Genomic DNA, 17,378 nt, shown 5'->3' on the forward strand with positions numbered 1-17,378 from the left:
TGATCTGGAGGTAGGTCAGTACTGAGAAGCGTGCATGCCACGATCTGCTGCCTGTCATCTAGAGAGAAAAGGGGAAGGAAAGGGAGTAAGATGAAGAGAGAGACGGGTTGGGGTTTGTATAGCCACAAGTCCTTTAAGTTTTATGTGACCTGTGCAAACTAAATATTACGTTGCCGACACATGATTCACACGACGTGTGCACAAGTTATTATCTTGTGTTATTATCTTATTATCTTGAACAAGATAATAATTTTGCATCAGATCATACGCCTCTCTATGAATTCATCAAGTTTTATTGTCACCTGTCATACAAATAAAAAAATATTTCAGTTCTAGCATAATACTAAAAGTCTACAGCCATGCTGGGGGTTATGTGAGGCTTTACTTAATGACACAGTGCTTTCAGCTAAATGCTAACGTCAAAATGCTAACATGCTAACAATGACTATGCCAACATGCTTTCTCATCCCGTCTAACGTTACCATCAAATATAAAACTGGAAACAGCTAGCCAAGAGTCTACAGTCACGCTAGCAGCTGTGTGAGGCTGTATAGGAACAGTGGTGCTTTGAGCTAAATGCTAATGTAACATACTTACAGTGAAACTGTCATGGTAAACAGGTATAATGTTTACCTTGTTCACCATCTTGGTGTAGCTTGTTAGCATGAAAACATTGTTATCACTAAACACAAAGTACAATTGAGGGTGATGAGGGGACATTAGTGTTGCAGATATTTATTTATAAAGCAAAAATAAGACAAAAAATATTTTTTTATCCTCAGAACCCGGCTAGCTGCTTGCCTCTGCTTGCAGTCTTTATGCTAAGCTAAGATAGCCACCTTCTAGCTCTACATTTAGCATACAGATATGCGAGTGGTATTAATTCTCTCATCTAACTCTTACTCTCTGTGAGAAAGCAAGTATTTTCCAAAATATCAACCTACTCTAAATAATTGCGAGATCATGTGTGCATGAGATCATGTTTCCACAAGATAATATAAAAATAGGTTTGGGTGTCAAGGTGACACAAAATTTTTTTTGCAATGCTTTCTCATCCTTTTAACGTTACTAATAAATATGAAACTGCAGACGCAATGGTTCTTAGAGTATCGAGAATTGCTCAACAGGGGTGCCACTCACCTACAAACTCACAGCAGAAATGCTGTAACTAAATCACAAAGTAAGCAAATTAAAATAGCACAGGTTGTTTTTAGTCTAACAACACCTTGGGCAGCATAGGCTCTAAATACTAACAGCAGGCAGGTGTGGCAGTGTGTGTGTGTGTGTGTGTGTGTGTGTGTGTGTGTGTGTGTGTGTGTGTGTGTGTGTGTGTGTGTGTGCGTATGTGTGTGTGTGTGTGTGTTTGAGTGTTTGCATATTACCTCTTCCAGCGCTGCCAGAACTAGAGGGATGTGCTCAGGATACAGCAGGCCCTGGGACATGAGAGAGAGACACATGCGTGCATCCTGCTTCATCTCATCATAGCTCTCATCAATCTCCACCGGGGCAATCTGCAGGGAGAGAGAAACAGAGAGAGAGAGAGATGGAGAGAGATAGGAAGACACAGAGCTACGCACCATTTTGAGTAAATGAAGAGAGAAATTGAGTTTAATGGGCAAGTAAGATTGAGTGGGTAATAATGCTGCGCAGGGACCTGTGTGCGTGCGTGCGTGCGTGTGTGTGTGTGTGTGTGTGTGTGTGTGTATGTATTCTTACTTTGAAGAGTAGAGGCAGGAGCTGAAGTTGCTGCTGAACAGGAGTGGTAAAGGTTCGCCCTGCACTTGCCATCAACCATTTCAGCACTGCATATGGCACATCCGTACACACACACAGATACACACACACACACACACACACACACACACACACACACACACACACACACACACACACACACACACACAGATTTTGGTTTGCTGCCAAATAATAAAACAACAGACTTGGGGCTGTGACCTTACTGTATTGTTCTGGTAATAAAACACAATCTATCATGATTTAGTATCTAATGATTTGGATAATTTTATAACCTGATATTTATCTGTATAATGGAGATCAGGGTAGTAACAGAAACTGAAAGAGCAAAAATGCAAGACAAGAAATTAGATCTTAATGCAGTCATTGGTAAACCAGTATACCACCATTAAAAACTGAAGCAGGTGCTAAGAAACATAAAATAAGAAACTTTGACCTAAATTGAAATATCTGCTCCAAAACTATAACGTTTTATTTTGAATTATCTTTTACAAACACACCTACTGCTTTATAAAAATATGTTTTTATTATCTGGGGGAACTGACACTTTACTGGGATATAATAAAAAAAGAAAGATTGCTAAAAACCAAAGTGGACCTAATTTATTCAACAGCTTTTGGAGACTGGAACTGAGATGAAAACAAAATCAATAATACAATTTAGTACAAGTTACTAACTATGTGGCCCATACAAAATGTTAATATTAGAGACACCCACAAAATACTGAGTTAGATTCCTTTCCATAAATTTTTTTTTTTGAAAGGCATGAATTCCCCTTACACTTCACTACCTTTTAAAGTAGATTTAAAAGGTGAAATCAATAAGGGATCACAGCTCTTAGGTTGTTTCATCTAGCTTCAGTGTGTCAGTCTATTTCATCAAGAGAACAAGCTGTCCTAGTATATATATATTTTCCCACAGTCACTGTCTACACCATGTCCATCCACCACACAGTTTACATGCTTGCATCCATATTCTGACCCGTCTTCAGCAGTTTGACAGCCTGGGTGCACTCGTCTGTCTCCTGGGTATTCTCCTCGTGGACGTGGTTGTGGATCTCCGGCTCCGACGTGAGGGGCTTGAGCTGCTCTAGGACCCGAGTGACAAACTCGGCCACGTGGGGGGAGGAGGTTGGCCCGGTGTGGGGCAGGGCCACGTCTATCATGAAGATATAGGTCAGGACACTGGAGAGAGAGGAGGATAGAGGAGGGTAAGGGAGGAGAAGAAAGAAAAGAGTCACAAATACAGAATGGAAGCAGTTAAAGAGAAACATGGAGACAAAATAAAGAGGCTTAGAATTTAACAGCCTAAACAGTGCACACAATCTAATTAGATTAACCTATTAAACGACGATTATGTAACCCAGAAGAGATAACAACAAGTTAATTTGGTACCTTCCAATGCGCTCCCTGACATTCTTATACACCTGGGTGAGTTTGGGCTCCAGGTAAGCCAGCAGCCTGTGCAGCAGTTCAGAAACTCTCCACTGCTGCTGGGCCAGACCTCCCTGAAGCACATACAGCAAACTGACAGAGACAAAGAGAGAGGGGGGTGGAGGGGTGGAGGGATGGAGGGATGGAGGGTTGTTGTGTTATTGCGGCACGTCAGCTCAGCATACGTCAGCTCAGGTTACTACTGCAGCCTGAAATCAGAAACTTCAGAAATACTGTAGATGACATAAATATATACTATGTGTGTATAGCTATTCATGCGCGCACACACACACACACACACACACACACACACACACACACACACACACACACACACACACACACACACACACACACACCTGGCATCCCTGAATGAGCCGCCCTCTCCGCTCAGCGGGCTCTCCATCAGCAGCTCAAACAGCCAGTGGAGTTTCCTGGGGTCCCGGCCCTCCTGTTAGATGGCAGGCAACACAAAATAGGCTTATTTTTGGAACTATTATTTTAGGTAGGCAACAGATCTACTGAGGTACTGTATGCACATATTCCTTTCCTTTACTTCCAATGGTAATAGAGAATGTAGTCTCTGGTGCAAAATTGTAGGTGGTCTTTGTATTGCATACACTAACATGCTGAGGTTTAGCAGGTGTAATGTTTACCATCGTTACCATCTTAGTTTAGCTTGTAAGCAAGCTAGCATTTTCTAGTTATGGTAGACGAGATAAGAATGAAATTAGTTTTGCAAACAAAAACCTGGAGAATTTAAAATGTCCTGATGATGGCACTAGATAAAAAGTGAAAGTTATTAAACTTTATCTTGAAGGGAACATGAATGTCTGTACACATTACGTGGCAGTCCATCCGTTAGTTGTCAATGAAATTTCACTCAAAACTATAAACACCTCTGTCTCTCAGGTAGCCTGGTTGACACCAGACCCTTCTCAGTTGTAACTGAGAGTGGGTCTGGGGAAGGTTCTTTGACAGTTCATTTCCAAAGGGGCGTCACCAACAGACGCCGCTCAAATGCCTCTGGCCGCATTGGATAGTCCTTCAACCAATCAGACCAACGATCCGGGTGACGCTTTTCACATCCAATATCCAACTAAAAAAGATTTGATTTTGGTTTTTGCTGTCGTCCCTCCACGCCCTACTTTCTCCTCGCAGGTGTTGCATATTGCAAACTTGTTATCTTCTGCACACACGTTGAAGAATCCCCAAACAGCTGACATGTTGCAGATTAATTCACGAGGTTCCCTACATGTGCAAGAATAGCGCGGACACGCGCTTCACACCGCAAGCGGGTACGCGCCACATATGGCGGAGAAGTTGTGTGCGTGCGTCCTTGAGAACTGTAACTCGTATAACTTATGTTGTCAGTTAATTATAGCATTGACCGGTATAAAATCGGCATATGTCTGACTGACCTGCCGGTAACTGGTCATGGCCGAGCACGTGAAGCACGGCTTCGGTAGCCGTCATGTTGAATGTAAACAAAAAGCTGCTCGCCGTCACCGCGCTATCCTTGTTGCGTAAAGCCCGCATCAATGGTTGTGATTGGTGTAAAGCCCTTCTCAGCGGTTGTGATTGGTGCCTCAATTTTGAGGACATTGGAAATGGGTTTGAATGGGCTCTTCCCCAGACTGACTTGCAGAGCAAATCTCAAATTTGCCGGAAGTTCGTCAGGGTTTACCCAGGCTATCTCTCAGGGAGAGAGAGATAGAGGAAAGGTCAGGGGGAAACATGAATATCGGTACAACATTTCATTTCAATCAGTTCAGTAGTTGATGAGATATGTCAGCCCGGACCAAAGTGGTGGACAGACTGGCATTGCCATCCATAGAGCAATGCTAGCAACATAAAAATAACCAAACAACTAAAAAGGCTAAAGCAGGTGTGTTTGTGCTGCAAACTGTGTTTTAAAAATCCAATTTTCACCCGACTGTTTTATTGATTGAAAAAATATATTTTATCTGGAAAATATACATAAAAATCCCCAATTCTCTTTACCAAGCCCTAAACTACAGTATGGGCTCTACGGTGCATTTGTATGCATGTGAGCTACTCACACAGGCAGTAGCGATGCAGGTGCCCCAGTCTGTGTAGCTTTCCACTGTGATGTTGGTTAATGCTGTCCTGATCAAAGGGCATAAAAGCTGCCACAACCTGTCCACCTGAGCGCACACACACACACACACACACACACACACACACAAAATGAAAGTTTTTTATTAATATTGACTTTTCTTATCAAAAAGTAGTGCAGTGTGTGTATTTGATGCTGTGTGTGTGTGTGTGTGTGTGTGTGTGTGTGTGTGTGTGTGTGTGTGTGTGTGTGTGTGTGTCTCCGGTACCTTGCTGAAACTCCAGAGTTTGCTGCCTCTGATTAGTCCTGCAGTAATCTCACACACACAGCGCTGGGAGCTCTCATGGGGGTCGCTGGAAAGCTGCTCTAGGTGAGGCCATAGTAAGGTCAGGAACACGTCTCCATAGTTACAAAACAGCCCCTGTCAATCAAACGTGAGCATGAGGGTTGTTATATGTGGAGAAACAAAGACCTTTTTTTTTTCTTTTTTCTTTTTTTTAATCAAAGAAGGACAGATTACAGTTATTCGTTTGACGCAAGTAAACTGTCAGCTGTCTGCGGGAGAACAATGAATCACAGCAGATGATGACACAAATTCTGGCTCTGCTGAGTTCAGTTCAGCCTTGGCCAGCGGTGGTATGCTGTGTCACTTCTTTGTAAAAGGTTTGCCAGATCGATTGAGGCTGAGAGTTTAAATTGCACCTTAAAGAGACAGAAGCGTCGGGGATTGAAGCTGTCTTTTCCTTTCCGATCCTCCAGAGAGAGAAACTCTATAAGCTGGTCAATAAACTCTGGGTCCGAGAAATATTCAAAGATGATCTTCTCACTCTGAGTGGCACACAAACAAACACCAAATGTAATAATAGTAATACTGAGGCATCAGTGGGAGATTTTGTGTGTGGTACGGTATGAGCACCTCACTCATCTCCTCGTACGTCAGGTCATCTTTTGGCTTTTCAGAAGCTGCATGGATCATCATTTCTCTGAAAGGAGCGGGAGACAAAGAAGATGCTGCTGTGATTTATAGATAACAACAAACTGACAAAAATATGGATAGACACATCTACTGTCTTCAAATAAGCAGCAAGGATAAATGAATGATTATAAAGTCAGTTAGTCAGCAAGCCAGCATGCCCTCCATCTATACATCAATTCTTCTATCTAGGCCAGACAGTAAGTCGTTCAGTAAGCCTTATCTAGGCCAGGCTGTGACAGGAAGTCAGTTCAACACTCCTGCTAGTTATCCAGTCGCCCAGATCAGTCATTTAGCAGTTAGTCAGGCATAAAGTTAGCCACAAAGCCAAGCATCAAATCAACCAGGCAGATAAGTCAATCAGCTATTTAGCTCCATCCAACCAAGCAGTTAATCAGCCTTCCAGGTTCTTAATCCACCACCTAAACACTCATTCTCATTACCTCGGCCATGAGTAGTAGCCCCAGTGTGTTTTCTCCACATACGGCTGAGAATCCCACTGTTCCTCACTGAGAGGCAGGTTGTTGCTGTCGTACTGCAGCCAGCGATTCCCTTCACGATCCCCCACACACACACCCTCTGGATCTTCGATACCACCTAAACATACATGCAAACACAAGAAAAGTCATAAACACACATATAAGCTTGTCTTGAGTCTCATTTGTAGGAGAATGTGTGTTTGTGGTGACTGCCAACTCTTGTACTCTTCTATTTCTAAATAGAAAAAAAGGCAATTTATCTTTTACTAGAAAGCAAATGTAGATTTATATAATGTTCTTCTTGTTTACTCAATGGGAAATGGCCTCACAATTAGTCTATACATCATGATGTATTATTTAATTTAAATAAGGACTGCTTATGCTGAAATTGCTGGATTGAGAGAAGGCCTTGATAACTTAAAGTGCTGGATTTTCCTACAAGAACTATGTCAGAGTTGTATTCTGTATATGAATAGCTATTGTGTGTTTGTGTGCTTATACTCACTTATATCGGATGGCTTCACAGCGACTTTCTTTCTTGGTCGTTTTAGCTGTTTCAGGATGCCGGCCACTGCTGAGATTGCCACCTAAGAGAGAAAGATTATAGAGTGGTGAAGTAGAACCACGCACAAACAGGGCAGCTCCTGGTTGGAAAAGTGCTGTCTGTGTCCTGCTAGTGATAGTGAGTTGAAAAGGCACTGGTCAGTCTCAGTTTTACAGTTATTCTAAGTCACTGCTGCTTATTTTTTTAATATATCGCTACACGTATTTCACTCTTAAATGATGGCTCTCCTGATTGAATTGTTTGACTGACATTAAAGGGCACACCTGTTTAAAAGTTTAAAACTGTAAACTATGTTGATTTGCAAACTGCAAAAAGAGAATACTATAAATGTTGGTATATTTACGTATCATGTGGTATGAAATAAGGACACAGCATCTGTGTTTAAGACATATAGACATTAACTCAATGTCAGAATCATCACATAATCTCAATGTTTGAACATCATTTAAAGATTTCTTCTTTGGTGATGTCGATAAACCACAAAAAAGCCTCCACATTGCCGTCCTTACAATCAGATACTTTACAATTAACTGTTTTAATTAAACCAACACCAACTAAGCATCAACTAAGATAGAAGTACGGTACACACACACCTTGCGTATGCTGATGGAGTCATGTATGAGGCTCTGTGTGAAGTAGAGGACAGCGTCGGGGGGCAGTGGATGATCTTCTCTCAGCTGGAGAGACAACAAGTCTGCTGCCATGTGCTCAAACTTCCAGGGCCTAAAACACAAGATGACACGCATGCAAATAAGTCTTGTTGGAAATATGAAAAAAAAAAGCAATGTTTCACTAAAATGTTGTGGTTAGTCTCTGCTAGAAAAACTATATAAGTTTGAGTACATATACTGCAAATGATTGTTGTTACTTGAAGCTCTTTTAAATACAGAACGTATAACATAACTCACATAGTGTATTCTGACATTTGTTTCCTAAACATTAATAGAGCAAGTGCATATATAGTACATATAACACATATACAGGTGGAGAGAAATCCTACAGGTTACTGTCTTCAAGGCAGTCCAAGAGATCATTGACCAGCTTCTCATATTTCCTGTATAAAAGAAAAAGAAGAAGCATTAGTCAGTAGTGCTTCTCCTACTTCTACAAATTACATGAATAGTAAAAATAAGAATTTATTGCTAAAATCATGCTCTAGCTCTTCTGTAACCTTGAGAAAAAAATCTAAAAGGCTATTAAAACTGAAGGAAAGTGCAATTGGTACCAACTCCAGTTTTCCTACCTCGCAGCAACCACGTTTCTGATTCGCTGACGTTGAAGCCCCTCTTTCAGCTCCTCTATTGACGGCGCTTCCAAAAAAGGCGTGGGATTTTTAGACTGTGCGATACGAGTGGCTGTCTCCACACATGTCTCAGACACCTAGAAGTGGAAGAGAACAAAGGGCAGCAATTAAAAAAAAGGGATCAGATTAGGGTAGTGAATTGGCTGTTAATGAACATGTTGCTCACAGTAAAATAGATCCCTATGGTGTCATGCTGGCGATGGATCCTGTCAGTGATCTCGTCGAGCAGTCCACAAATGGACTGCTTCTCCAGGGTCATGGAGTGCGACAGGCCACAGCGGACCAGAGCGGGCCACACCTCCCCGACACAGTCCCAGTCCCTCGCACCGGCCAGACCAAGACTAGTGTGCAGACCCAGCAGACAGTACAGAGCACCCTAAAAACACACAAAGGGTAAAGACCCATGACAGATTATAATGTATATGGCGGTATAATCATCTATACAGCACAGGCAAATTGACAGTCAAGTGCTGTGGCTGAATTAGATGCTGGATCCCTCACAGTCTGGGTCAGAGAAATGTGGCTTTTTGACACATCCTGTTGGTTTCTATTATTTACGTCAGCATGATGTTAATAATAGAAACCTAGAAACCGGACATGAACTTCATTGTTCTTGATGTCCATTTGTTAAATCAAGTTCATCTAATTACAAAATGCTAATAAGAACAGCCCCGAAATACTGTAACAATGCTGCTCCTTCCATACTAAGTTTTTGCCTAGGATCTGTAAGCTTTAGCGTTAGCATTTTTGCATTAATATGTTATGGAGTTAGCATGTTATCATGTTTTATATCAATGAGAGGAACCTTTATTTATATTACACATTTTAAAAACAAAGTACAGATAAGTTGATGAACATATTCACAAGAACACATAAAAGAACAAAGACCTTTTCCAGAGTTTAGGTGCCCTGACAGTAAATGTGCCCTATGCTATCACCCTCTGTCTCCAGTCTAACTGGTCTATGTTTAGAAGTGTAAGGAGTGAAAGGGGGAACAATGCAGGTTAAAGGTAACCAGTGCAGGGAGTCCAATGTACAGTAGCCATCAAACACAGTTGTGGACTACCTTACCATTTCAGCACCCCGGACAGTAACCATTATGAGCAAGATCGACAACTGTGTCTGTCACCATGTGCTGTATGTGTGCGTGTGTGTGTGTATGTATATGTGTGGTACCTTAAACTGCTGTTGTGTGCCAGTGGTGTGTTGTGGTGAGAGCAGTTGCAGGGTTCGGGGAATCAGGTCTCTGTAGGAGAAGCTGAAGGTTCCCAGTGCGGCTGTCAGCACATGCTGAGCCCTGCTACGTACCTGCAGGGGCACGCACGTACGCACGCACGCACGCACGCACGCACGCACGCACGCACGCACGCACACACACACACACACACACACACACACACACAGATGTACATGCATAAATCCTCAATTAATTACTTTTTCACCAGAGATATTTATGTTAATACCATGAGGAAAATGGGAACCACCAGATGTTCTGATTGAATTTTTCTTGTTAATTTTTCGTGTCAGATTTACCTGGCTGTAAGTGCTGGTAGAAAGCAGCAGCAGATCACAGAGCAGCTCCTGATGAACCACTTTATATACACTGCCATCAACCACCAGCTTCCTCATCTATTCACACAGTAATACAATATTCAAATATTATAAAAGAAAAAAAAAAAAAACTCCCAACATTTTATTCCATATGCATGTGGTTACATCTGTGACCCCTCACAAAGTGCGTGTGTTGTTAACTAACCTCATGCTGGAGTAGAACCCGGTCGATGAGCAGTGCTCTAATATGCTGCTTTTTCCCATGAAGCTGCAGAAGGAAAGGCAACATACTTAAATCACCCTGCAAGCGGCTTATTGAAACTGACAACAATCAGCAGCCTTGTTGCACGTTTCCAACTCACCCTGTTTTCCATGGACTTCTTGACAAGAGTGAAGCTTTTCCAACGTGAGTCAAAGTCCTTCTTGTGAGTGCCTCGGAAAAACATGAGGTCACTGATGATCTGTAGTCAGACAGAAAGAGGGCGCTGTGAGGCCATTACCGATGGAAAGAATAATAACATTTCATACATGAATACAAGAAAAATCACCTTAATGATGACAAAGAGTGACTTTGTGTCATCCTCAGAGTGCTCCAAGATGTGATCTGGATAAAAGTGGATATACATTAATTGTGCATCACATTCACACTCCAAACAAAGTGAGGGGCTTAGAGATGGAGTGTAGTGCCGTTAAGGTCTTCACTCACGTAGCAGCAGTCTCATGGTTTGGCAGATGGACTCTCTGTAGTTCTCCCGTGAATCATCTGGAGGGGAGGAGACACACAGGTATGGACACAGAATGCAGGATGAGCAGCCTTATCACCAACTGAAACTGTTCAGAGAGCGACTACTTGCGCATGAGTGCTGTGTGGCTGCTTGCTTGTGGTTTCTTACCGTAGTCGACGCCTATATGCAGCTTGATCTCCCCCAGATTTACCATGGAGGGCACGCTGAGGAGTAATGTAAGGAGCAAAACGTGACAAGCCTGCAGGAAAATGTGGGCTTTTGTATGTGTGTGCGGAGCTGCAGGACTCACAGGTCAGATACGTGTGGTCCATCCAGAGGGGGCAGCAGGCTCCCAGCTCCAAGAAGGCAGTGCTGCACAATAGCAAGACTCTGCAACAGCTCCTCCCTGTGAATCAGACCACACGGTACAGTCCATTCTTAGCAGTATTTGTGTGTGTTTTTTGTAATTTCACTTGGCAAGTCTATAATGGTGTTTCAAGACTTTTGAGCAGCTAAACTTTCAACTTTTGCAACTCTCTGTGCTCTTCAGCAAGAGCGTTAAGACAGATATTAAAAACAGATGTTAATCTTTAGGTTTCCTTTTTTTGGATGCCGATGAGTCTCATTTATCAGTAATGAAAGACTAAATTATTCTTTGTTTTGTTTGTGCGTGTGACTGATTACATCTAAAAATGGAAAACTAAGAAAAACGACAGCACACCTGCTCATTGGCTGATCTCCAGAGACATGGCTCTTAATTCGCTGCAGCTCAGGGTGCAGGAGACGGGACAACAGCTGGAAAACAAAGTTCTCTTCCTCCTGATCAGGCACGTGCCAACACACACCCAAGTCTGCCACATCTCCAGCTCGGCCCCAGTCCTGGAGACAGCGAGAGAGAGAGAGAGAGAGAGAGGTTGTCTCAGAAAGTTGTAGAAAAGAGAGTTTCCACTGGAACAACTGCCTTTAAACCATAGATCTGTGTCATCTACCGCTATTTGAAACACATGTTTCAGGGTAAGGACACTAAACAATGGAATGAAGAAAAACATATTCCACAACAAACTGATTTACCTGAAAGTAAATCAGTTTGTTGCGGAATATGTTTTTCTTGACAGACAAGCAGCAGATAAATCCAAATGGCAAAAACCTCAAAATGGAAAAATCCACAACAAAAACAACATTCACAATCAGTGACCGTGAACTGCAGATAAAAGGAGGTCACTACTTGAAAGCTAGCTGTAATTACCCCCACCTTGACATCATATCAGAAATGCATTTCTCCTGCACTCATGTACAAACACATGACAAAATATTATTGAAAAAGCTTTTCTCAGAAATACTGCAGGGCAAGATAGACATGATAGAAATCATCTTTGAACTTGCATTTAGCAGTCTTAAAGCGTGAATATGCAACTTTTACAAAGAATAATAAAGCACATTCATTTTATGAAGTTCAATTTAAAAGCAAGAAAATGCACCGTTTCTCATTGAAATACTCTCACTTGGTCTGGTATAACCAATAACTTATGGTGGCTAATGTTAGCAAACGGTGTAACGGACATTACTACGTCACTCTGCAGACTTTGTGAGTTTTCTCTATTTGTGTTACATTAACACTATGTTTTAGCATTCATCTTGATCTTGTCAACCAATCAGAAATTAGTAGGTGGAATTAAGAATAAAGGCGTAATTTTTTTCTACATAGCTAGCTAGGTACCTTGCTACATTCAAGAAAAATAGCAAAAGAAAAATACGTCAACGTACAGAAATAACAATTCTTAAATCAACATGTCTCTGTGATGAATGTGTTTACTTCTCAGTCTGCTTGTATTGAAACACCATAAGTAAGTATTCAGTATTTTACAAGTTAAAAAGAAAAAAATAGAGAGAAGTCAGAAAAAAAATAAACATGATTTTGCACAAGAGACAAGATTTTCACCTTGTGACCCTCTCAGATTTATCTTGTGGCCCTTTTGGGGTCCTGACCCCCAGGTTGGGAACCACTGTCAGAGATGAATGAAGGCATGTTTACAGTTTATGTTCACAGTCTGTGCAAAGAGTAAGCACATTTTGTTGTTATCACCATTTTCTTACTTTTCCCTTATCTATTTTTTCTTCTCTGTACACTTTAGCAACAGAAATGTATTTACATTATTTATTTACATAAGTTTAGTTATCATACCAAAAGAACCTTAGCAGTATTTGCATTAGTGTATGGTCCAGTGGTGTAGCCATTTAATTTCAATTTGATAAATGCTTTCTAATTCTCTTCCTGGAGATGGAAATTGCAATGCAATTACCGAACCTGTAACATCCTATCTAATTAAACTAGAGCAAGAGCAGTTTTAAAGGTTGTATTTGTGGCATTTTGTGTTTCCCAAAAAACACTCATTGTTTCTTGTCCCAGACTAAATACTGTAATAGCTGCGATAAGAGCCAATTTGCACTCGGGGAGGATAGCAAATAAGTCAAACTACGCAGTTAAGAGTCGAGGGACTGGATTTAATTTTGGTAAGATTAAATAATAGTGGTCATTGTTTTGTCTTCCTTCTTGCCTTATAGTATTGTAGATGTTTGTGTGTGTGTTTGTGTTTGTGTGTGTGTGTGTGTGTGTGTGTGTGTTTACCCGTATAGGGAGGTCAGTATCAAAGCCTCCAGAGGTGCTGCGGTACTCTGTGGGATAGATGAGGGACAGCGACCGCAGTGTGTGCTCCAGCAGACTGCAGGCGAGTGTGTATGCCCGTTTGCAGCGCAGACGCACACACACACACAGGATCCGCTCCAGGTCCCCCTGGTATTTTAACAGCTGTTCACCATCCACACGGGTTACCTAAAAAAACACACACATACACACAGGAGTACATGCACACACAAAAACTCAGATATGTCAGTGGAGAGTTGTGTCTTAAATATTGAGGTTCTCTAGTAAATCCCAGCATCTGGCTCGTTTCCACTCGCATTAAGCTCCCAGGAGTAATAAAACAAAACAGAAAGGGTATCAATACGTTCTGGTTAACGACAAAGCTCCTTGATATTTATGACCGTGCAGGGTGCACACTGCAAAAAATGTCATTATTCATAATTTCTTCTCATACAATGTCACAATCATGTTCTTATATTTTTAAAACAAGTGAAAACGTCTCTCTGTTGCACTCAAGTGTTATATTTTATTCTGAAGTTTAGATTTTTAAAATAGACAAATCATTTCAGTAACAGCGAGGAGAGGACACTTATAAAATATTCTTGAAACAAACTGATCCGTTACAACAACAAAAAACAACGCTGATCTGTAATGGATTCAAGTTTATATGCCGACCTCTCTGGCAAACATTTCAATCATTTTTAAATTAAATAACATTTTAAGACACACACACACACACACACACACACACACACACACACACACACACACACACACACACACACACACACACACACACACACACACACACACTAGATAAAATAAATTAGCAGGATTTATATATTTTTTAGAGTGTTGAAGCCCTTGGGACATGATAGATCCTCGTCTCACCTCGGAGAGCAGCTGCAGATTCCACAACAGCTCCTTATCCAGCTCGTCTTCACTCTGCAGCTCCTCATCTACACACGCACACACGCACGCACGCACGCACGCACGCACACACACACACACACACACACACACACACACACACACACACACACACACACACACACACACACAATTAAGATGACTAATGTAGTGTATTGCTCCTCTGACAAACTCCTTTTGCTGAATTTTGGGTTCATATCAGGTTTTAGTCAGGCTAGCTGCAGCTGCAGCAATGTCAGTCTGTCAGTCAGTAACCACTTTGGTCCAAACTGAAATACAACTATTACATGGATTGCAATGAAATCTGTACAGACATTACAGTAATTTTCTGCTCAACTTTGTGTTTTGTGAAAATGTTAGCATGCTAACACGCTAAACTAAGATGGTGAACATAATAAACATTATAAAACACATGTTAGCATTGACACTGTGCTCATAGTGTTGGTAATCTATCTTTGATAATTCCACAACATGTTTTATATATTTTATAACATTAAAAAGAACACAGAATATTTGGCTACATAAATGATATTTCTTGATGGCGAAGTCAACATATAATTGTTAACTCAAATTTGACTGTTCTTAAATTTAAACCCACTTCTTTAAAAAAGCTACTTTGTCTGGGCAGAAAAATGTTTAATTAACAAATAATTATCACCGATCAACAAACACTTGATTTTGTTGTTGTTGAATGCTCTAAAGACTTCCCACTGTGCCTAATAAGATCTCTTAATTGTTCTGAGATCTGAATATGTGTTAATAACCTCTTGACTGTACAATCTGCAGGTTATGTTTAGCAGTGAACAAATGTGTGAATGAACTCATTAGATTCGAGAGGCTTTGTACATGCTAAACACACTTCTCTACACACACATACACACATGTACACACACACACTAGACTGTTCTACACACACACACACACACACACACACACACACACACACACACACACACACACACACACAAACACACACAGTGTGGTACTGACTGTCAGTAATGTGGAAAATGATGCTGCAGCAGTGAGGGACGAACAGACGGAGAGACTCAGCAGGATGACACTGCAAACAGACACGCACACATTTAGATGTCCAAGCAGAAGAACAAGCATGCAGAAAATGACACCGGTAACAACTGATTTCTCCCAAAATTAACCAAAATACAATAACATAACCACTGAAAATGAAGTAAATAACCCTGTAACTACAGTATAACGTACGTGGAGGTTATTTGGGGCATTTCTGCCTTTTTTTAATGGATGGGAAAGCTATGAAAGGGGGAGAGAGAGAGAGAGAGAGGGAGGGGGGGGAGACACGCAGGAAATTGTCCCAGGTTGGACTCGAACCCTGGACCTTCTGTGTCGAGGTATAAACCTCTGAATATGTGCGCCCGCTCTACCAACTGAGCTATCCTGGCCACATAAAAAAATATATTTTGCATCATTCGTGACCTTTTCCTGCAACTATATCAAAACCTTCAACACATCAACAACATTTGACACTACAGTACTGTTAAATACTGTATGTGAGCCAAAGAAACATAGATAAAAAGCTGATTATCACATACCTTCGCAGCAGCTCTGCACATGTCAGCCACCATCCTGCCTGACACACACGTCTCAAAGATGTTGGAGGTGGCAAAGTTAAAAACCTTCTGCAACGCCATCTAACACAAACGCAAAGTTTGGGAAGATCAGATGATGCATATGACCTACTTACAGTTTTTTTCGATTGCTAAACTGAAGCCACATGTGCAAAACTCTAACTACAGTCTGCATTACCAACAGTCACCTGAGCTAAACAGTTCACATCTCCTGCAAAATTCATTCCAAGCAACACAACTCTTCACACACGTTTCAAAACAGGCTCAGCGCAGCCAAACACTCAGAACAATCCTCACCGAGCTAACACACACCGTCACTCAGAACACACTGAGAGTAAAAACACTAGCGTCAAACACCAATACAGAAATTAAAACACTTTTCATCTTTACAGTTTGAATAATTTAAGTGACTTCACACTAATCAATAGTTTCTTTAAAGAAAAGAGTGAAATCCTTTCAAATGAACATTTTTATTTTATAACGTATACATTTTTTTAGGAAACAAAAAGGAATGAAAATCAGCAGTTTGCTCCAATAGATATATAGTTTCATTTTGCCTGTATTAGTTTATGTAATGACCGGAAAAAAAAAGTTAAAAGCTAAAGGAACGTAATAACAAAGAACATTGGATGTCCTGTGTCTGCATCATCTCTAAATACAAATGACTGTAGTGTTTCCATTGCTTACACCTCCATTACTTTGTGAAAAACAGTAAGCGTGCAGTTTTACTATAGTAAAGGTAGTGTTTTTCATGTTTTCACAACTGTGTATGTAATGTCAGACATCTTACCTGGACATATTGGTATCTTTGCTCTTTTACCTGTTCACTGTTTCTCTCCAACGATACAATGTATAGCTGTTTCATTCTTATTTGGTGTTTCTTTATTTCCAAAAAAGAGTTTTGACAGCAGTGTGTTAGCATTTTAACTAAGTGCTGTAAATCCACAGTGTTGTGCAGGTTGTGGTTAAAGCCATGGAATTAAGTCTGTAGAGTTTTGAAAACTTCGTTCAAGCAATGAAAAACAAACTAGAGTTTGGTCCACGTGAACTGCTGCTGTGCAGACTGCACTTAGAGTTTTGCACATGTAGCTCCAGTTGTGCCCACTGTCGTTTAGCAATCCAAAAAAACTGTAATGTGTTTAATTCTCTACATACAGTACATAAAACAATAGTGTATCAAGATAACTGCATCATAAATCCTTAATAGCTTAGCTCTATTTGTTTTCTAGTTTTAACCAGTGTGTAAAAAGATTTGTCAATTAAGCTCAGGTTTCAATCTTGTGTTTTCTCTCGAGGTTGGATGGACTTTATGTGAGTTGTGTTGACTAATGCATCAGACAAATGA

At 40.9% G+C, this 17,378-nt stretch overlaps 1 protein-coding gene across 1 annotated transcript in view; it reads right to left on the minus strand.

Moving 5' to 3' along the window:
• Positions 1-17,378, minus strand: part of psme4b (proteasome activator subunit 4b) — a 32,761-nt gene that overhangs the window by 3,856 nt on the left and 11,527 nt on the right. Inside the window, exons 16-44 of the mRNA XM_028567817.1 lie at positions 15,998-16,096; positions 15,423-15,492; positions 14,394-14,461; positions 13,488-13,691; positions 11,583-11,740; positions 11,172-11,267; positions 11,030-11,085; positions 10,843-10,899; positions 10,685-10,740; positions 10,499-10,597; positions 10,342-10,404; positions 10,119-10,214; positions 9,762-9,893; positions 8,752-8,961; positions 8,526-8,662; positions 8,283-8,336; positions 7,876-8,005; positions 7,223-7,304; positions 6,682-6,835; positions 6,182-6,248; positions 5,968-6,093; positions 5,534-5,686; positions 5,249-5,353; positions 3,545-3,636; positions 3,147-3,278; positions 2,734-2,936; positions 1,717-1,802; positions 1,383-1,511; positions 1-58 (exon numbers count right to left, since the gene is read on the minus strand). The exon at positions 1-58 is cut by the window's left edge and continues 98 nt beyond it. Of these exons, the coding sequence (XP_028423618.1) occupies positions 1-58; positions 1,383-1,511; positions 1,717-1,802; positions 2,734-2,936; positions 3,147-3,278; positions 3,545-3,636; positions 5,249-5,353; positions 5,534-5,686; positions 5,968-6,093; positions 6,182-6,248; positions 6,682-6,835; positions 7,223-7,304; positions 7,876-8,005; positions 8,283-8,336; positions 8,526-8,662; positions 8,752-8,961; positions 9,762-9,893; positions 10,119-10,214; positions 10,342-10,404; positions 10,499-10,597; positions 10,685-10,740; positions 10,843-10,899; positions 11,030-11,085; positions 11,172-11,267; positions 11,583-11,740; positions 13,488-13,691; positions 14,394-14,461; positions 15,423-15,492; positions 15,998-16,096 (3,172 nt within the window). The remainder of the gene's footprint in view (positions 59-1,382; positions 1,512-1,716; positions 1,803-2,733; positions 2,937-3,146; positions 3,279-3,544; positions 3,637-5,248; positions 5,354-5,533; positions 5,687-5,967; positions 6,094-6,181; positions 6,249-6,681; positions 6,836-7,222; positions 7,305-7,875; positions 8,006-8,282; positions 8,337-8,525; positions 8,663-8,751; positions 8,962-9,761; positions 9,894-10,118; positions 10,215-10,341; positions 10,405-10,498; positions 10,598-10,684; positions 10,741-10,842; positions 10,900-11,029; positions 11,086-11,171; positions 11,268-11,582; positions 11,741-13,487; positions 13,692-14,393; positions 14,462-15,422; positions 15,493-15,997; positions 16,097-17,378) is intronic.

The sequence above is a fragment of the Perca flavescens genome, chromosome 21, assembly GCF_004354835.1.
Source record: "Perca flavescens isolate YP-PL-M2 chromosome 21, PFLA_1.0, whole genome shotgun sequence".
NCBI classification, from domain to species: Eukaryota; Metazoa; Chordata; class Actinopteri; order Perciformes; family Percidae; genus Perca; species Perca flavescens.